Genomic DNA, 22,119 nt, shown 5'->3' with positions numbered 1-22,119 from the left:
GGTTGAATCTGTGCTTGGAATTCACTGCTCAACTGAGGGACCTTACAGATAATTGTATGTTTGGGATACAGAGATTAGATATTTGTTTATGACTATGTTAAACACTATTATTGCACACAGACTGAGTCCATGCAACTTATTATGTGACTTGTTAAGAACATTTATACTCCTGAACTTATTTAGGCTTGCCATAACATCGTGGTTGAATACTTATTGACTGAAGACATCACAGCTTTTCATTTTTGGTTAATTTGTAAAACACTTTAAAAACATAATTCCACTTTGATATTATGGGGTATATAGGCCAGTGACACAAAATCTCAATTTAATCAAATCAGGCTATAACATAACAACATTTGGAAAAAGTCAAGGGGTGTGATAAACAAGTTTATCACCATGCCTGGGACAAGCTGTAACAGGTCCATACTTACACAGAATCACTCTATTACTTTCTAGAATGCCATTAATAATATACCCCGCCTCATACTTGCACAACATGTTCACGCTCATTGCTCCATGTTATCTGTCTTAAAGTTATTTAACGGGTTGAAGACATTAAAATGTGTTGATTGTATTGATTGTGCCACTTAATAAATAAAAGCCAGAGAAGGAATGACTGTAACGAAAGATTTAATTAATTCAGGCTTACCTGATCTTGGCTTCAGACCAAACACTGTGAGGGTGCTGCTGAAATCAGCATTCCTCATCCCCTCCTGCAGACAAAACACATGACAAGTTTATCGGAAAGATAGATCAGACAATTTAGATATTTGCTTAACTTCTCTAGGATAGGGGGCAGCATTTTCACGTTTGGATGAAAAGCATACCCAAATTCAACTGCCAGCTACTCATCCCCAGAAGATAAGATATGCATATTATTAGTACATTTGGATAGAAAACACTCTGAAGTTTCTAAAACTGTTTGAATCATGTCTGTGAGTATAACAGAACTTATTTAGCAGGCGAAACCCCAAGGACAAACCATTCAGATTTTTTTTTTGAGGTCACTCTCTTTTCAATGAGTTTTCATTGGGAATCCAGAATTCTAAGGGACCTTCTTGCAGTTCTACCGCTTCCACTGGATGTCAACAGTCTTTAGAAATTGGTTGAGGGTTTTTCCTTTGTGTAATGAAGAAGTAGCCCTGTTCAGAACGAGGGTCGAGTGAAGTGTACTGTTTGTTAGAGGCGCGTGACCAGAAAGCTAGCTACAGTTTGTTTTAATCCTGTATTGAACACAGATCATCCCGTCTTCAATTTTATCGATTATTTTAAAGTTATTATAAAGTTGTATTACAAAAGTAGTTTGAAATGTTTTGGCAAAGTTTACAGGTAACATTTGAGATATTTTGTAGTCACGTTGAGCAAGTTGGAACCAGTGTTTTTCTGGATCAAACGCACCAAATAAATTGACATTTTAGATATATATCGACAGAATTAATCGAACAAAAGGACCATTTGTGATGTTTATGGGACATATTGGAGTGCCAACAACAGAAGCTCGTCAAAGGTAAGGCATGAATTATATTTTTATTTATGCGTTTTGTGTCGCGCCTGCAGGGTTGAAATATGCTTCTCTCTCTTTGGTGCTATCCTCAGATAATAGCATCGTTTGCTTTCGCCAAAAAGCCTATTTGAATTCTGACATGTTGGTTGGATTCACAACCAGTGTAGCTTTAATTTGGTATCTTTCATGTGTGATTTAATGAAAGTTAGATTTTTATAGTAATTTATTTGAATTTGGCGCTCTGCATTTTCTCTGGCTTTTGGTTAGGTGGGACGCTACCGTCCCACATATCCCAGAGAAGTTAAGTATGTGCTAATATAATTTGGATGAAAGCGATTTTACTGTGCATTTGATTGAATAGCAATTCACACCTCACACTCGTCATTCCCACTGGAGTTTCTTCGGGCACTCTGGCACTTGTACTGTAAGAGAAGACACATCAAGAAAGAGATTTACTCCATGATCTAGCCTAGAACCTAGTGTAGGCTACTAGCTATCCTCTCATATATACTAAACAAAAGTATAAACGCAATATGCAAACATTTCAAAGATTTTACTGAGTTACAGTTCATAGAAGGAAATCAGTCAATTGAAATAAATGAATTAGGCTCTGATTTCATGGGTGGGCCTGTGATGGCATAGGCCCACCAGCTGGGGAGCCAGGCCCAGCCAATCAGATTGAATATTTCACCCCTTCTTTAATTTCAGCTCATGAAACATGGGACCAACACTGTACATGTTGCGTTTATATTTTTGTTCGGTATAGTAGAATAAAGCCCTTTGTCGTCTACCTCCCTGGACAGTCTGGGATGTATTTGTTCCAGCCTGTGAAAGAAAAGTTGTTCATTTCATACAGTGGGGAAAATGAAACCTTTAATAATATGTTCACAACTACAAGTCCAGCCATGTAGCAGCCATATTCAGGTATGCATGGGGTAAACACTTGAGCTTGCTCTTGGCATAAGTGCTGCATCTAAAACAGGGATCATTAACAAGATTCGGCCACGGGACAATTTTTTCTTGAGCGGATGGTCAGGTGGCCAGAACACAATTACACATAATTTGTAGACTACAAATTGACCACAGGAAGCCCAAACTGATATAATTTTTGACTAAAACATAATAATTTCAAACCTTGCTTACATTTTTATACACTCACATATGTCTCTATATGCGTGAAACAGATTTCCAAAACTAAAATCACTTGGAATTGATTTGCTGGTATTTTTACAGTCTTGTATGTCCAACAATAAAACAAATGAAACTTCTTTAGGCAGTCTCACTAAAAACTTTTTTTTAATCACCCAGTACCTAGTATGCTGGAAAGCTGCTTTTGATGGCCAAGGCTTCAAGTAAGTAAGACTGCATTGTGAAAGTCATGGTTTCATACCTTTAGATAATCTTTCCTCAGATACTTGTTCCTCCTGCGCTCCTCGTTCTGGTTGAGTACGGGTGGAACCTCTGGCCATTTTGGCTCTGTGTCAGACTCTGACTTTAGACTGCCATCGAAAGAGCAGGAAGAGGATGGCTAAAGAAAGACAAAGTTGAGAGGCCAAGGTACTGATCAAATGGCAATGCAATAATGGACAAAAAAACACCTGGCTTAAGCAGCACAAGCCTTCAATATAAAGAAATGAAGACTAAAGCCTCCCCTTACATCACTAAAGGTAACAAGGTCACATGCACACCAGTGGAGGCTGCTGAGGGGAAAACAGCTCATAAGAATGGAGCAAATGGAATGGCATCAAACACCTGGAAACCAATTGATACCATTCCACTGATTCCGCTCCAGTCATTACCAAAAGTCCGTTCTCCCCAATTAAGGTGCCACCAACCTCCTGTGGTATACACAGACACATCATCACATGCATGATGATGAGGGTGAGAAAACAAAGGCATGAATGAAATGGGTGACCTCAGAGAAAGCTGTGTCATCGTCTGTGAAGTCAGGGTCCTTTCCGGAGAAAGACAGAGAGAAAGAAAAATAGGAGTGAAACCGACACCAAAACCAAACACCAAACACACACACACTTTAAAAGTGAAACTGAAAATATGACTGTGAATTTTGCCGATGAGATTAATGAGTGAAAATAAAGAAATTATTGCTAGTTTTACTTGCACAAATGGAAATAATGAATTGCTTGCTTCCTGTAGAAAACGGATTAAAAAAAAACAGGTACAGAAAGTCCAGTTCCTTACCTGCCCACTCAGCACTGTTGGTCCACTGCTCCCTTCATCCAGGGAGGCACTGCGAGTGAGACAGGAAAACACACCGACTCACTCTGTGTCACACATACAAACTTACATTAATGTAAGCCTTATTTACAGTTTACTGGAGAAATTGGCTCAACACTAGAAGGCAGCCAACAATAAATAACACCAGACAGACTTTAAACACCTTACTCATCATCATCATCATACAGTATGATTTGTGCCTACTCATACTCTTTTCATAGTAATTACACATCGTAATAACTATACTATGACAACATCCTATAACATCAGTCATGGGGCCAGTTTCAACAGAGCATGAATGGACCATGCTTTTTAGTCCATGACTAAACTTGACCTGTGCCCAGGAAACGGGTTAGTTTTATGCAACCGAACCACGGTCTCGTTGATACGGTATACAGTAGTCACCTGTCAGAGCAGAGTGAGGGGCAGAAGTCATGTGTTTAGGCAGAGCTGTGCTGTACGTACGTACCTGCGGATGGCCTGGCAGGGGGACCTCTGTTTGCTGCTGGAGCTGCCAGAGTGACTGAGGAACCTGGACAGGTAAACAGAGGATGCAATAAGGCCAGAGGAGGTGTGGTATATGGTCAATATACCACAGCTAAGGGCTGTTCTTAAGCACGATGCAAAGCGGTGCCTGGACACAGCCCTTAGCTGTGGTATATTGGCCATATATCACAAACCCCCGAGGTGCCTTATTGCTATTATATACTGGTTACCAATGTAATTAGAGCCATAAGACCCCTGAACACCTAATCAAATGGCTACCCAGACTATTTGCATTGCCCCCCTCTTTTACACCGCTGCTACTCTCTGTTGTTATCATCTATGCATAGTCACTCTATGCATAGATAACTCTACCTACATGTACATATTACCTCAACTAACCGGTGCCCCCGCACATTGACTCTGTACCAGTACCCCCCTGTATATAGTCTCGCTATTGGTATTTTACTGCTGCTCTTTAATTACTTGTTACTTTTATTTATTATTCTTATCCATATATATTTTTTTAACTGCATTGTTGGTTAAGGGCTCGTAAGTAAGCATTTCACTGTAAGGTCTACATCTGTTGTATTCGGCGCATGTGACTAATAACATTTGATTTGAATAAATGTTGTATGAATAAATGTTGTCATACCCGTGGTATACGCAGTGGTGGAAAAATAACTCAATTGTCATACTTACTCAATTGTCATAACTAAAAGATACCTTAATGGAAAATTACTCAAGTAAAAGTGAGTCACCCAGTAAAATACTACTTGTAAAAGTCTAAAAGAATTTGGTTTAAAATATACTTTAGTATCAAAAGTAAATGGAATTGCTAAAATGTACTTAAGTATCAAAAGTAAAAGTATAAACCATTTCAAATTCCTTATATTAGCAAACCAGATGGCACAATTTTCTTTCTTTTGTTTATTGACGGATAGCCAGGGGCACATTCCAACACTCAAGACATCATTTACAAACAAAGCATTTGTGTTTAGTGAGTCTGCCAGATCAGAGGCAGTAGGGATGACCAGGGATGTTCTCTTGATGAGTGTGTGAATTTGACAATTTTCCTGTCAAAATGTAACAGGTACTTTTGGGTGTCAGGGAAAATGTATGGAGTAAAAAGTACATCATTTTCATGAGAAATATAGCGAAGTAAAAGTAAAATTTGGCAAAAATATAAATAGTTAATTAAAGTACAGATACCCCAAAAAAACAACCTAAGAGGTCATTTAAAGTATTTTACTTAAGTACTTTACACCACTGGGTATACAGTCTGATATACCACAACTGTCAGCCAATCAGCATTCAGGACTCGAACCACCCAGTTCATAAGTAAGGATTAGTATAATTTCTCTGTTTTTTTTTGCAGGCACAATGTGTTCAGACGGTCATGTTATGGTATGGGTTCAGGTGGATTTAAGACCTGGAGACCAACAAACATTATCTCTAATGCAATATCTCTAGTGTTTCGTAATTTTGGTCCTGTTTTTGCCTTATTACTACACACCTGGTTCAAGTCATGAAAACTTGACTTCATGACTGAGGTGATCATTTGATTCAGCTGTGTAGTGCTAGGGCAAAAACTAAAATGTGTGTGTGCAGGACCATAATTAATAAACACTGCTCTAATGGTGTGCATACATGTCATCTCAAAATAAGACAAGAATGTGTCGTTTCAGGCACAGAAACATTTCAAAACAATTTAACACGCACCACCTGAGTCTTGCATACATACACCCCCCTCCTTTAGCTTTCAAAATCTCACTCTGTCACACATACAGTACCAGTCAAAAGTGTGGACACACCTACTCATTCAAGGGTTTTTCTTTATTTGTACTATTTTCTACATTGTAGAATAATAGTGAATACATCAAAACTATGAAATAACACATATGGAATCATGTAGTAGCCAAAAAAGTGTTAAACAAATCTAAATGTATTTTATATGTGACATTCTTCAAAGTAGCCACCCTTTGCCTTGATGACAGCTTTGCACACTCTTGGCATTCTCTCAACCATCTTCATGAGGTAGTCACCTGGAATGAATTTCAATTAACAGGTTGTTGTTAAAAGTTATTTTGTGGAATTTCCTTCTTCCTGTGTTGTGACAAGGTAGGGGTGGTATATAGAAGATAGCCCTATTTGGTAAAAGACCAAGTCCATATTATGGCAAAAACAGCTCAAATAAGCAAAGAGAAAAAACAGTCTATCATTACTTTAAGACATGAAAGTCAGTCAATGCGGAACATTTCAAGAACTTTGAAAGTTTCTTCAAGAGCAGTCACAAAAACCATGAAGCGCTATGATGAAACTGGTTCTCATGAGGACCGCCACAGGAAAGGAAGACCCAGAGTTACCTCTGCTGCAGAGGATAAGTTCATTAGAGTTACCAGCCTCAGAAATTGCAGCCCAAATAAATGCTTCACAGAGTTCAAGTAACAAACACATCAACATCAACTGTTCAGAGGAGACTGCGTGAATCAGGCCTTCATGGTCGAATTGCTGCAAAGAATCCACTACTGAAGGACACCAATAAGAAGAGACTTGCTTGGGTCAAGAAACACAAGCAATAGACATTAGACCAGTGGAAATCTGTCCTTTGTTCTGATGAGTCCAAATCCAACCGCCATGTCTTTGAGAGATGCAGCGTAGGTCAACTGATGATCTCTGCATGTGTGGTTCCCACCATTAAGAATGGAGGTGGAGGTGTGATGGTGTGGGGGTGCTTTGCTGGTGACACTGTCAGTGATTTATTTAGAATTCAAGGCACACTTAACCAGCATGGCTACCACAGCATCCTGCAGCGATATGCCATCCCATCTGTTTTGCGCTTAGTGGGACTATTATTTGTTTTTCAACAGAACAATGACCCAACACACCTCCAGGCTGTGTAAGGGCTATTTAACCAAGAAGGAGAGTGATGGAGTGCTGCATCAGATGACCTGTCCTCCACAATCACCTGAACTCAACCCAATTGAGATGGTTTGGTATGAGTTGGACTGCAGAGTGAAGGAAAAGCAGCCAACAAGTGCTCAGGATATGTAGGAACTCCTTCAGGAAAAAGCATTCCAGGTGAAGCTGGTTGAGAGAATGCCAAGAGTGTGCAAAGCTGTCATCAAGGCAAAGGGTAGCTACTTTGCAGAATCTCAAATATAAAATATCGTTTGATTTGATTAACACCTTTTTGGTTACTACATGATTCCATGTGTTTTTTCATAGTTTTGTTGTCTTCACTTTTATTCTATAATGTAGAAAATAGTTTTAAAAAATAAAGAAAAACCCTTGAATGAGTAGGTGTGTCCAAACTTTTGACTGGTACTGTATCTCTCTCTCTACCTGTGTGCTCGGCCGGCAACCCTCCTTCGATGAATTAGACTCTCTGCTCTACAAATTAAGGACCGTCGTCTAGTAGCCACACATCATGTGTGCATCAATCAGGTCCAAGGAAGTGGCGAGGTTGGGGAGCAGGAGATGGATGAAGCAGGGAGGGAAGAAGAGGAGAGAATAGGGGAACAAATGGCGGGGAGGGTTGTTAAATGCAGAGCGAGAAGAGAAATAGTTAGAGCGTGGTGATGGAGTAACTTCAGGAGAGAAAGGAGCAGTAAAATGTCTGGAAAGGACCTAAGGTCTGCTTATACAATGAACAAAATGCAGAGAATATAGAATAACCCAATTAAAAATAAATGATAACATGTACTCTTCACATATCACCTGCTGTCTACAACACCTATGGCTGGCTCTCACTGACTATTGATTGTAGGTAAGCTACACTGAACAAAAATATAAAATGCAACATTAAAACAATTTCAAAGATTTTACCAAGTTACAGTTAATTTAAGGAAATCAGTCAACTGAAATTAATTCATTAGGCCATAATCTATGGATTTCACATGACTGGGAATACAGATATGCATTTGATGGTCACAGATATCTTTAAAAAAGTAGGCCGTTGATCTGAAAAAACTGTCAGTATCTGGTATGACCACCATTTGCCTTATGCAGCACATCTCCTTCGCATAGAGTTGATCAGGCTGTTGATTGTGGCCTGTGGAATGTTGTCCCACTTCTCTTCAATGGCTGTGCGAAGTTGTTGGATATTGACGGGAACTGGAACACGATGTCGTAAACAATCAATCCAGAGCACCCCAAACATGCTCAATGGGTGACATGTCTAGTGAGTATGCAGGCCATGGAAGAACTGGGACATTTTCAGCATCCAGGAATTGTATACAGATCCTTACGACATGGGGCTGTGTATTATCATGCTGAAGCATGAGTTTATGGCGGATGAATGGCACGACAATGGGCCTCAGGATCTCATCACGGTATCTCTGTGCATTCAAATTGCCATCGATAAAATGCAATTGCGTTCGTTGTCCGTAGCTTATGCCTGACCATACCATAACCCCACCACCACCATGGGGCACTCTGTTCAAAACACTGACATCAGCAAACCGCTCACCCACACAACGCCATCTGCCCGGTACAGTTGAAACCGGGATTCAGCAGTCAAGAGCACACATCTCCAACATGCCAGTGACCATTGAAGGTGAGCATTTGCCCACTGAAGCCGCACTGCAGTCTGGTCAAGACCATACATGTATACATGTGGTCTGCGGTTGTGACGCCGGTTGGACGTACTGCCAAATTCCTTAAAATTACGTTGGAGGCAGCTTATGGTAGAAACATGTACATTCAGTTCTCTGGCAACAGCTCCGGTGGACATTCCTGCAGTCAGCATGCCAATTGCACACTCCCTCATGGGACCAACACTTTACATGTTGCATTTATATTTTTGTTCAGTATACAATGCATTCGGAAAGTATTCAGACCCCTTGACTTTTTACACATTTTGTTACGTTACAGCCTTATTCTAAAATGAATTAAATAATTTTCCCCCTTATCAATCTACACACAATACCCAATAAAGTTTTTTTTTTTTTTTACATTTTTGAAGATTTATTACATATTAAAAACTGAAATATGACATTTACATAAGTATTCAGACCAATTACTCTGTACTTTGTTGAAGCACCTTTAGCAGTGATTACAGCCTCGAGTCTTCTTGGGTATGACGCTACAAGCTTGGCACACCTGTATTTCAGGGATGCAAACTGGTGAGGGCCCAAAAAGGTGACACTTTTTTTGCACGTAAACATGCAAAAAATCCCTGCTAGGGGGAAATGCAGGTTTTAACTAATTAAACAAAGAATATGATCTACATGATCAGTCTCTGTGTGTAAATAAAGTGTTTAAGCTAACTCGCAGCTAAAAAATGAAAATAAAGCAATCCAATGTTATTTGTTGCCTAGACATTATTGCAAATGACACTCAAGTCTTTAGAAAAAAACAATACACTAATATTGCAGTAAGCCATGATAGCCTTTATAATAGAACGTTTGTGACCACACACATCCAAATATTGCACTTGGGAAAAAACATCTTAAAGTAGAAATAGAATGAAACAAACAGGAATTCTATTTTTGCTCTATTATAGTGGCCACTATCGTAGACATAGATCAAGCGCACAAGTCTACATGTGTGCAAAAATAACGTTCACCGAATAAAACATGTAATATTCCCCCTCACTCACACACAAGTGTTACTGTCAAATTCAACACAACAAAAGCAGCATCTTTGGGCTACACAGCACATTATTACATTTTACACTTTCTGCCTGTGGACATCGGTTCTTCAATGTGCCAGCAGAGCATGATACCCTTTGTTGGCATAATTGATCACTTTCAGGCAGAGAGTACACCTGGCATACACCTTTTTATATCCACTGTATTGAAAAAGTTAAAAAGAGGGAAGTGTGTGGTGTTCCTTTCACCTCTACGGTGACATCCAGCTTAAACCAGGCCCAGCTCCAGCTACAATTCATCCCTGTATCCACTTGCTTAATAGTGTAATGACCTGACTAGATCATAAAGGAACAATTGTCCAGACAGAGGCTTGTGGAATAGTACTCTTCTTGCGTTGTGTACAATCAATCCTCGACACGAACTCCAAAGTGTAGCACCAGTCATGGAGATTTATTCTGATAGGAACAGCACAAAATTGCACGTCATGCAATGCACGGCTCACCATCCAACTCTGCACTCACGCACGCTGGTTTGGTGCTTGTTCACTGGGCCATGTAGTTACCAAAATAATACAATTACAATATACAATATAATATCTTTAACAATGTACCTGATAGGAACAGCACAAAATTGCACGTCATGCAATGCACGGCTCACCATCCAACTCTGCACTCACGCACTGTACAAAATATATGAACCCCCCCCCCACCAGACACAGTAAGTTGCTAGCTAGTACTGGCGGGAATTCTTTACAACCAAAATGCACAACCAATATTCTCCAAAAAACACTGCATCTTATGTGTGATGTTCGAATAACATTTACAAACAAATTTATATAAATTGTACACTTAAATCATCACTTGGGAGTATAAAAATCACTTTTGATGTACAGTGCTTTGCAACCAACAACTTACCGCTGGTTTGGTGCTTGTTCACTGGGACGATTCTAACTGAAACATCCTCCCTCGTAAGCAAGCTACGCAAACCAGCCAATAAGATGCCATGTTGAGTAGGCGGAGGCAAGACAAAAATAAAACCAAAAACCCATTGGCTTAACAATAAAGTGGCAAGGGGAATCACCAATATAACCCTGTTACACTTGAGTTTACAAATTGACGGTTTATTAACCCAACTTCACACAGGCTACTGTTTGGCCGTAGCCCACGCCAAATAAACGAAGGATACTCCACAAACCAACCGTGACCTTCTCTTGTGAAGCCCAGACGTAAGAGAAAGAACAATGGCTAAACCTGGTCTTAACTTCCAATGCTCCATCCCCCTGCCCAACCCCCCCTCCACGCCACTCCGCCACCCACCAGGACGCCCCGCATCAGAACATTCCAGGCATTCCCATGATTGGCAGATAGCAGGTTGGTTGGCATGTCGGACACCGCGAACACTGGGTACTGGTAAGCACAACACAACCAACTAATTGCCTAACACACAATACTTAACAAGCAACGCCTCATTTTCACCTTATTCTCTCATTCTGAAAATTAACCACAGACTTTAGAGGGAAAACATCAGTTAATTCGTTAGTTAGTTAACATTTCACACAGATTGCCAGGGTCCAGTAAACAACTAACGTAATGCGTTATAACTTGAGGAACGTCAAGGAGTCGTACACCAGTAAATACTATAGCGAATTGGTTAGGTTAACGCTACTAACGTTAGCACATCTGATGTTGTAGCTGTCTGACTTTATTAGCCAGCTAACTTTCACACCATGAACTCAATTATTTGATCAGTTATGTTGGCTAACGTTGCTCAACATTTCTCTGGCTAGCTAACGGAGAATTCAATCCAGCTAGCAAGATACTTAACAATGCTAACAATACTTGTTCCACCACACTTTCCCCCTCACCTCAAACTTTCCAAATGCCAGTTGTTTATAGGTTACAGCTCATTAAGTACGCTTCATCAACTTCTCGTCCCCGTCTCCGTGGTCAGCCTTCTCCCTCTTTGTTATCTTACAGGGGACGCGCTGCTGTAACTGACAAACTGCCTTTCCACTCTCCCGCTGTCTTTGTAGAACGTGGGCTGATGCTATAACTAGCAAATTGGTTGTCTCTTCTCTCTTCAGTCGCGTGCTGCATTCTGTTGTTATGTGAACGATTGGCTGAGCCTTGGATACCGCCAGCATTGCTCCAAACGCGTATCACCTGTTCACTTACAGCCAGTATTGATCCAAAGCCCCCCCCACCCCCAAACTTTTCGCATCGGATCTACACGAATCACGTAGGTCACCTATTTTGGATTCAAAACAGCGAATTTCGCTGAAAGGTGACTAGTTTGCATCCCTGGTATTTGGGGAGTTCATCCCATTCTTCTCTGCAGATCATCTCAAGCTCTGTCAGGTTGGATGGGGAGAGTCTGCACAGATATTTTCAGGTCTCTCCATAGATGTTAAATCGGGTTTGAGTCCGGGCTCTGGCTGGGCCACTCAAGGACATTCAGAGACATGTCCCGAAGCCACTCCTGCGTTGTCTTGGCTGTGTGTTTAGGGTCGTTGTCCTGTTGGAAGGTAAACCTTCACCGCAGTCTGAGGTCCTGAGCGCTCTGGAGCAGGTTTTCATCAAGGATCTCTCTGTACTTTGCTCCGTTCATCTTTCCCTCGATCCCGACTAGTCTCCCAGTCCCTGCCACTGAAAAACATCCGCACTGCAGGGATGGTGTCAGGTTTCCTCCAGACGTGACGCTTGGTATTCAGGCCAAAGAGTTCAATCTTGGTTTCTTCAGACCAGAGAATCTTGTTTCTCATGGTCTGAGAGTCCTTTAGGTGCCTTCTGGAAAACTCCAAGCGGGCTGTCATGTGCCTTTTACTGAGGAGTGGCTTCTGAATGGCAACTCTACCATAAATGCCTGATCGGTGGAGTGCTGCAGAGATGGTTGTCCTTCTGGAAGGTTCTCCCATCTCCACAGAGAAACTCTGGAGCTCTGTCAGAGTGATCATCGGGTTCTTGGTGACCTCGCTGACCATGGCCCTTCTCCCCCGATTGCTAAGTTTGGCCGGGTGGCCAGCTCTAGGAATAGTCTTGGTGGTTTCAAACTTCTTCCCTTTAAGAATGTTGGAGGCGACTGTGTTCTGGGGGACCTTCAATGCTGCAGAAATGTTTTGGTACCCTTCACCAGATCTGAGCCTCGACACAATCCTGTCTCGGAGCTCTACGGATAATTCCTTCGACCTCATGGCTTGGTTTTTGCTCTGACATGCACTGTCAACTGTAGGAACTTATTTAGACAGGTGTGTGCCTTTCCAAATCATGTCCAATCAATTGAATTTACCACAGGTGGACTCCAATCAAGTTGTAGAAACATCGCAAGGATGACCAATGGAAACAGGATACACCTGAGCTCAATTTTGAATCTAATAGCAAAGGGTTTGAATACTTATGTAAATAAGGTATTTCTGTTTTTGCTTTGTCATTATGGGGTATTGTGTGTAGATTGATGCGGGAAAAAAACAATTTAATCAATTTTAGAATATGGCTGTAACGTAAAAAAAATTGGGAAACTTCCAAATGCACTGTAATAACTGGTTAGAAGCCTAATAATTAGTCAGAAACCCATAACTGTCAGGGGTTGTAAATCAAGTCCTTATTGTCACTGCCCAACATTCTGGGAAACTGAAAAGAAGAGTCCCTCCCCTTCCCAACTCTCTCCACCAAGAACATCCCAGGACCTTCCTGCCCTTGCAGTGAAGATAGGTCAAGGGTAGGGAGAGGGAGCAGAGGTGGAATGGGGAAGCTGAGCTCAGCAGTGCTGTGCTGTGGAGGACATAGAGATATGGGGCTAGGGGCAGAGCTAAGCAGTGGTGTGGAGGACATAGAGATATAGGGCTAGGGGCAGGGATAAGCAGTGGTGTGGAGGACATAGAGATATGGGGCTAGGGGCAGGGATAAGCAGTGGTGTGGAGGACATAGAGATATGGGGCTAGGGGCAGGGATAAGCAGTGGTGTGGAGGACATAGAGATATGGGGCTAGGGGCAGGGCAGAGCTAAGCAGTGGTGTGGAGGACATAGAGATATGGGGCTAGGGGCAGGGCAGAGCTAAGCAGTGGTGTGGAGGACATAGAGATATGGGGCTAGGGGCAGGGCAGAGCTAAGCAGTGGTGTGGAGGACATAGAGATATGGGGCTAGGGGCAGAGCTAAGCAGTGGTGTGGAGGACATAGAGATATGGGGCTAGGGGCAGAGCTAAGCAGTGGTGTGGAGGACATAGAGATATGGGGCTAGGGGCAGGGCAGAGCTAAGCAGTGGTGTGAAGGACATAGAGATATGGGGCTAGGGGCAGGGCAGAGCTAAGCAGTGGTGTGGAGGACATAGAGATATAGGGCTAGGGGCAGGGATAAGCAGTGGTGTGGAGGACATAGAGATATGGGGCTAGGGGCAGGGCAGAGCTAAGCAGTGGTGTGGAGGACATAGAGATATGGGGCTAGGGGCAGAGCTAAGCAGTGGTGTGGAGGACATAGAGATATTGGGCTAGGGCCAGAGCTAAGCAGTGGTGTGGAGGACATAGAGATATGGGGCTAGGGCCAGAGCTAAGCAGTGGTGTGGAGGACATAGAGATATGGGGCTAGGGGCAGGGCAGAGCTAAGCAGTGGTGTGGAGGACATAGAGATATGGGGCTAGGGGCAGGGCAGAGCTAAGCAGTGGTGTGGAGGACATAGAGATATGGGGCTAGGGGCAGGGCAGAGCTAAGCAGTGGTGTGGAGGACATAGAGATATGGGGCTACGGGCAGGGCAGAGCTAAGCAGTGGTGTGGAGGACATAGAGATATGGGGCTAGGGGCAGGGCAGAGCTAAGCAGTGGTGTGAAGGACATAGAGATATGGGGCTAGGGGCAGAGCTAAGCAGTGGTGTGGAGGACAGAGATATTGGGCTAGGGCCAGAGCTAAGCAGTGGTGTGGAGGACAGAGATTAGGGGCAGGGCAGAGCTAAGCAGTGGTGTGGAGGACATAGAGATATGGGGCTAGGGGCAGGGCAGAGCTAAGCAGTGGTGTGGAGGACAGACTTTGTCTACACTTAACACTTACATGAGACTATCAGAATACGAAGCTTGCATTGAAAACACGGGTCTAGACGTACAAAAGTCACTTTGTGGTCTGATTGTGTTCAGATCTGTCTGAACAGTTGGTCAGGGATGCATTGTGTGCTGATTTCTCCTCAGTCTGGATGCAAGAGAGATACAGTATGGGGCTAGGGCAGGGTAGAGCTCAGGGTGAGGTGATGTCAGAGAGGAGTGGCCATGGCAGGGGTCAGAGCTCAGCCTCTTACCTGTTCTGTTGCTCCTGCTGCAGGAGCTGGACAGCGATCTTCCTCAGGTCCAGCACTTCCTTCAGCTCATCCTCATCCTCCTCAACTAGCTGATCTTTTTCAGAGCTGCAGGAAACAGGGACATGACAATTCAGTTTGAAGCCAAAACCTATGCCAACTACAATCCCTATAATAGCATTAACTCAGTGTGTGACCCTACTATAGTGGCAGCTATCCAACGACATAACCTTCTCAGGATGTCTACTGTCTGGGCCTGTTATTATATTATGTCACTTCTGCTATCATCTACAGCTACTAATTATCAACTACAGTACATTAACTAGTGTTGTAAATTAATTATTTAAGGAGATAGATAGATCAATATGATTTCAGTTTAAACTTATAGAAGTTAAAAGGTGAATTTTCTTCCATTCCTCCTTTCTTCTGTCTATTCAAGTGTAGTGAAGACTTACCCAGACTCCTCTTTCCAGTTCTCCTTATCTTTGCTTTGGTGTGACTTGTTAAGAACCTTCTCCAATTCCTGACACACAGAACAAAAAGTAAACTCAATAAAATCATGTTATTTTTATTTAACCAGGCAAGTCAGTTAAGAACAAATTCTTATTTACAATTACGGCCTACCCCAACCAAACCCTAACCCGGACGATGCTGGGCCGCCGCCCTATGTGACTCCCAATCACAGCCAGTTGTGATACAGCCTGGAATCGAACCAGGGTCTGTAGTGACGCCTCTAGCACTGAGATGCAGTGCCTTAGACCGCTGCGACACTCAGGAGCCCATAAACAGATATGTAAAAGTAAAATCCCCACACTCTTATCCAAGTTCAATCACAACACATTTCATTTGAACTTCAAGCTGTGTGCTTTGGCTGATTCCACAGGTTTCCACCCCAAAAAAAGACCTAACAAGACGATCTGTTGGCTTTATTCAATCAAGTTTATGGCATTTGAGATTCCACACCTGATGCCTTTCAAGCTTTTGACTCAATGAAAGATAAGATTAGTTTAAAGCCCTGACCAAGCTTGTACCAAATCCTCCCATTCTTCAGAGCTAACAGTGGAAAAGAACAGGCACTAATTGGACACACTAGCTCACCCAGGGATAGCTCAACAGTGGAGGACTAGTGTAGTTAATGGTGTACTGTAGTGGTCATACAGCTCTCTATGGATCCCTGGTGACGTACCTTTATACATGAGATGTAGGGTCCACTCTGCTGCCCGTCTGACAGGGCAGCATCTTCCTCTGCGTTGGGCTCGATGAAGTCAAAGGGGACCTGATCTACGGGAACAACACACCAGGTTGAACCTCAGACTAATGTGCTTGTTGCCAGTTGAGCCCATTATTGCTCAAACACCGTTTTTTTTCAAACAGTCAAATCCACTGCATCCAAACAGGTCTTACCTTTGCCTGAGTCCATCTTGGAGAGGAGAGAGAGAGCGTCGGCGCGGGCCGTCTCTGAGACCTGAGAGTGCAGGCTGATGGTATCATCGTCAGAGGGCTAGAGGAAGAGAGGGAGAAGGAAGAGGAGGAAGCTCAAGTGTTAAAGTGAGCATAAAGCATAGAGTTCAGGTCTACTGAACATGTCTGCAGAAGAACTGCAAAGTGTCAGGATCAACGAGCCATGGTTGAACGCACAACAGTCCTCAGTACAATCTAGGCCTCAGTTAAGCCTGACTACAGTGGGTGAACTCTGACCTCTGTCGCAGACAGTCTTTTATCCCCGTTGTCACTGCCGATACCAGAGTCAGGAGCATGGTTCTTACTGGGGTAAAAATCCTCCATGCTGCAGAGACATATGAAGGGATAGTCAGTAATAAACAGACAGTTTTGATTCAGACATTCATGACAATTTCGTAAGCACTTCAAAATATGTCGAGTCCTGTGTCATTAATCTTCAAATGTCATACCAGTTGTCATTACAGTTTCATGGCACATACTGCATATTCATGTCATTCATGATGCATATGGTCAATCGTCTTGTCTGTAGTATACTTAAGCAATAAGGCCAGAGGGGGTATGGTATATGACCAATATACCACGGCTAAGGGATGTTCTTAGCCACAAAGCAATGCGGAGTGCCAGGACACAGCCCTGAGCCGTGGTATATTGGCCATATACCACAGAGGTGCCTTATTGCTATTATAAACTGGTTACCAACATAATTAGAGCAGTAAAAATAAATGTTTTGTCATACCCGTGTTATTGGTTGTCAGCCGATTGGCATTCAGGGCTCAAACCACCCAGTTTATAAATAGAATTATGATATGATATAAGAGTGTGTACCTGTCTGTGAGAGGCTGGGGAAGGCAGCGTTTGCCCAGAGAAGGGAGGTCCAGAGAGTCAGGCTTCTTATCCATCCTACAAGCCTGGATGTTCAGGTACTTAAAGATGTGCACCTTGCCCTTCAGGCAGATCTGAAACACACAAATACAAAGTGCATGAAGTATATATCCAAGTGATGAAATGAAGTGCCCAAGTGTTCATTCAAGCAGAAATTAAATCATATCATGAGGGGACAGCTGCCCACTAGATGGTGCAACTGTTCCTCAGAGACCATTATGGGTATATCCTGGTATATCATGAAAACTGTCACAGCTAGGGGGAGTAGTTTCTAGGCATGATGCCGAGCTGAGGTTAACCTGTGTTAACTCGTCGGCACCCCATACCTGATACACATCGAGATGGCTGTGGATAATCCCATGCAGTGCCAAAATGTCATTTACAGCATAAACTACCACAGATGTTGTCTCACACTCTCACTCACACATACCTGTGCAGGTGGGGACTGCATAGGGTTGTTGTCGAGGATGATGTGCTGCAGCTGCCTGAGTCTCCTGTAGACAGGAGGGATCTCTGTGATCTTATTGCAGGAGAAGTCCAGTCTGATGAGTGGCAGGTCAGCCAGCTCTGGGGAAAGACAAAGAAAGAAAGCACAAGAGGCATGGGTTTGGATATAGAATAAGGAGAGAGATTACGGTAGACCTAGCTGGTATCTGTCACTGCTCTAGGGTCCAGAGAGGAGGGGTTGGTGAGGGAGAGAGGAGAGGACCAGGGGAGAGGACATAGACAGCTACCTACCCTCAGACCAGGTGAGAGGACATAGACAGCTACCTACCCTCAGACCAGGGGAGAGGACATAGACAGCTACCTACCCTCAGACCAGGGGAGAGGACATAGACAGCTACCTACCCTCAGACCAGGTGAGAGGACATAGACAGCTACCTACCCTCAGACCAGGGGAGAGGACATAGACAGCTACCTACCCTCAGACCAGGGGAGAGGACATAGACAGCTACCTACCCTCAGACCAGGGGAGAGGACATAGACAGCTACCTACCATCAGATCAGGAGAGAGGACATAGACAGCTACCTACCCTCAGACCAGGGGAGAGGACATAGACAGCTACCTACCCTCAGACCAGGGGAGAGGACATAGACAGCTACCTACCATCAGATCAGGAGAGAGGACATAGACAGCTACCTACCCTCAGACCAGGGGAGAGGACGTAGACAGCTACCTACCCTCAGATCAGGGGAGAGGACGTAGACAGCTACCTACCCTCAGATCAGGGGAGAGGACGTAGACAGCTACCTACCCTCAGATCAGGGGAGAGGACGTAGACAGCTACCTACCATCAGATCAGGGGAGAGGACGTAGACAGCTACCTACCATCAGATCAGGGGAGAGGACATAGACAGCTACCTACCCTCAGGCAGCATGTGAAGACAGTTCCTCCTGATGTTGAGTTCCCGTAATGAACGGAGCCTCCCCACCTGAGGGGGCAGCACCTGGATCTCATTACAGCTGATGTCCTACAGGGGAAGACAGGAAGCAGGCTGTCACACACAGACACACCAGTAACAATATAGCTTCAGTGTTTTTTTATGAGCTCTGGGATTGTGCTCACCAGTTCCATCAGTTCTTTGGCCTTCCCAATCTCTTCTGGGACAGACAGTAGCTTGTTGTTGCTCACCACCAGCACTTTGAGAGGGAGGTTGAACAGGTATTTTGGCAATGTTGAGAGAAGGTTCCGGCTATAGAAACACAAAATACACATGTACAATATGAAAGTTTTATCCTGTGCGCAAGGATAACATTGGGGACATCAGGAAAAAATCAAGCAATGAATGTCTCCTCAATGGGTTAACAAAATGTTAGTGAAACAGAGAAGACGGATGTCCATGGCTGTGTTTACACAGGCAGTCCAATTCAGATTATTTTTCCACTATATTTATTATTTTTTACCCCCTTTTTCGTGGTATCCAATTGTTAGTAGTTACCGCACGGACTCGGGAGAGACGAAGGTCGGGAGCCATGCATCCTCCGAAACACAACCCAACCAAGCCGCACAGCGCGCATCCAACCCAGAAGCCAGCCGCACCAATGTGTCGGAGGAAACACTGTACACCTGGCGACCTGGTCAACGTGCACTGCGCACGGCCCGCCACAGGAGTCGCTCGTGCATGATGAGACAAGGATATCCCTGCCGGCCAAACCCTCCCTAACCCGGACGACGCTGGGCCAATTGTGCGCCGCCCCATGGGCCTCCCGGTCGCGGCCGGCTGCGACAGAGCCTGGGCTCGAACCCAGAGTCTCTGGTGGCACAGCTAGCACTGCGATGCAGTGCCTTAGACCACTGCGCCACCCGGGAGGCCACTAATTGGTCTTTTGACCAATCAGATCAGCTCTTTTGCCAATAATTAGAAAAAAGCTCAGAATTGGGGTTGCCTGTGTAAACGCAGCCTAACTGTGTCTAGGAAATGAACCGTTCAAAACAACATCGCATAGTGTAGGCCTATTTCTCCCACTGTGTCTAGGAAATGAACCGTTCAAAACAACATCGCATAGTGTAGGCCTATTTCTCCCACTGTGTCTAGGAAATGAACCGTTCAAAACAACATCGCATAGTGTAGGCCTATTTCTCCCACTGTGTCTAGGAAATGAACCGTTCAAAACAACATCGCATAGTGTAGGCCTATTTCTCCCACTGTGTCTAGGAAATGAACCGTTCAAAACAACATCGCATAGTGTAGGCCTATTTCTCCCACTGTGTCTAGGAAATGAACCGTTCAAAACAACATCGCATAGTGTAGGCCTATTTCTCCCACTGTGTCTAGGAAATGAACCGTTCAAAACAACATCGCATAGTGTAGGCCTATTTCTCCCACTGTGTCTAGGAAATGAACCGTTCAAAACAACATCACATAGTGTAGGGCCTATTTCTCCCACTGTGTCTAGGAAATGAACCGTTCAAAACAACATCACATAGTGTAGGCCTATTTCTCCCACTGTGTCTAGGAAATGAACCGTTCAATCACATAGTGTAGGCCTATTTCTCCCACTGTGTCTAGGAAATGAACCGTTCAATCACATAGTGTAGGGCCTATTTCTCCCACTGTGTCTAGGAAATGAACCGTTCTAAACAACATCACATAGTGTAGGGCCTATTTCTCCCACTGTGTCTAGGAAATGAACCGTTCAATCACATAGTGTAGGCCTATTTCTCCCACTGTGTCAGGAAATGAACCGTTCAAAACAACATCACATAGTGTAGGCCTATTTCTCCCACTGTGTCTAGGAAATGAACCGTTCAATCACATAGTGTAGGGCCTATTTCTCCCACTGTGTCTAGGAAATTAACCGTTTAAAACAACATCACATAGTTTAGGGCTATTTCTCCCACTGTGTCTAGGAAATGAACCGTTCAATCACATAGTGTAGGGCCTATTTCTCCCACTGTGTCTAGGAAATTAACCGTTCAAAACAACATCACATAGTGTAGGGCCTATTTCTCCCACTGTGTCTAGGAAATGAACCGTTCAAAACAACATCACATAGTGTAGGCCTATTTCTCCCACTGTGTCTAGGAAATTAACCGTTTAAAACAACATCACATAGTGTAGGCCTATTTCTCCCACTGTGTCTAGGAAATGAACCGTTTAAAACAACATCACATAGTGTAGGCCTATTTCTCCCACTGTGTCTAGGAAATGAACCGTTCAATCACATAGTGTAGGCCTATTTCTCCCACTGTGTCTAGGAAATGAACCGTTCAATCACATAGTGTAGGGCCTATTTCTCCCACTGTGTCTAGGAAATGAACCGTTCTAAACAACATCACATAGTGTAGGGCCTATTTCTCCCACTGTGTCTAGGAAATGAACCGTTCTAAACAACATCACATAGTGTAGGGCCTATTTCTCCCACTGTGTCTAGGAAATGAACCGTTTAAAACAACATCACATAGTGTAGGCCTATTTCTCCCACTGTGTCTAGGAAATTAACCGTTTAAAACAACATCACATAGTGTAGGGCCTATTTCTCCCACTGTGTCTAGGAAATGAACCGTTTAAAACAACATCACATAGTGTAGGGCCTATTTCTCCCACTGTGTCTAGGAAATGAACCGTTTAAAACAACATCACATAGTGTAGGCCTATTTCTCCCACTGTGTCTAGGAAATTAACCGTTTAAAACAACATCACATAGTGTAGGGCCTATTTCTCCCACTGTGTCTAGGAAATGAACCGTTTAAAACAACATCACATAGTGTAGGGCCTATTTCTCCCACTGTGTCTAGGAAATGAACCGTTTAAAACAACATCACATAGTGTAGGCCTATTTCTCCCACTGTGTCTAGGAAATTAACCGTTTAAAACAACATCACATAGTGTAGGGCCTATTTCTCCCACTGTGTCTAGGAAATGAACCGTTTAAAACAACATCACATAGTGTAGGCCTATTTCTCCCACTGTGTCTAGGAAATGAACCGTTTAAAACAACATCACATAGTGTAGGGCCTATTTCTCCCACTGTGTCTAGGAAATGAACCGTTTAAAACAACATCACATAGTGTAGGGCCTATTTCTCCCACTGTGTCTAGGAAATTAACCGTTTAAAACAACATCACATAGTGTAGGCCTATTTCTCCCACTGTGTCTAGGAAATTAACCGTTTAAAACAACATCACATAGTGTAGGCCTATTTCTCCCACTGTGTCTAGGAAATTAACCGTTTAAAACAACATC

General features: G+C 43.4%; 1 protein-coding gene across 3 annotated transcripts in view; it reads right to left on the bottom strand.

The window, feature by feature from the left end:
* LOC139552572 (leucine-rich repeat and calponin homology domain-containing protein 2-like) overlaps positions 1–22,119 on the bottom strand; it is a 119,323-nt gene that overhangs the window by 32,781 nt on the left and 64,423 nt on the right. The window contains exons 3-18 of one of the 3 annotated variants that reach the window (XM_071364428.1): positions 18,999–19,125; positions 18,798–18,903; positions 17,861–17,997; positions 17,374–17,504; positions 16,786–16,873; positions 16,492–16,588; positions 16,274–16,368; positions 15,543–15,610; positions 15,091–15,195; positions 7,568–7,636; positions 4,209–4,271; positions 3,704–3,752; positions 3,420–3,458; positions 2,895–3,032; positions 1,876–1,926; positions 650–713 (exon numbers count right to left, since the gene is read on the bottom strand). In XM_071364428.1, coding sequence (XP_071220529.1) covers positions 650–713; positions 1,876–1,926; positions 2,895–3,032; positions 3,420–3,458; positions 3,704–3,752; positions 4,209–4,271; positions 7,568–7,636; positions 15,091–15,195; positions 15,543–15,610; positions 16,274–16,368; positions 16,492–16,588; positions 16,786–16,873; positions 17,374–17,504; positions 17,861–17,997; positions 18,798–18,903; positions 18,999–19,125 — 1,427 coding nt within the window. The remainder of the gene's footprint in view (positions 1–649; positions 714–1,875; positions 1,927–2,894; positions 3,033–3,419; positions 3,459–3,703; positions 3,753–4,208; positions 4,272–7,567; positions 7,637–15,090; positions 15,196–15,542; positions 15,611–16,273; positions 16,369–16,491; positions 16,589–16,785; positions 16,874–17,373; positions 17,505–17,860; positions 17,998–18,797; positions 18,904–18,998; positions 19,126–22,119) is intronic. The other 2 variants (XM_071364429.1, XM_071364430.1) reach the window with 2 other exon arrangements.

This window comes from Salvelinus alpinus, chromosome 24, assembly GCF_045679555.1.
Source record: "Salvelinus alpinus chromosome 24, SLU_Salpinus.1, whole genome shotgun sequence".
Lineage (NCBI taxonomy): Eukaryota > Metazoa > Chordata > Actinopteri > Salmoniformes > Salmonidae > Salvelinus > Salvelinus alpinus.
The sequence above is the reverse complement of the archived record's forward strand: the minus strand, read 5'-3'. Positions and strand labels throughout refer to the sequence as shown.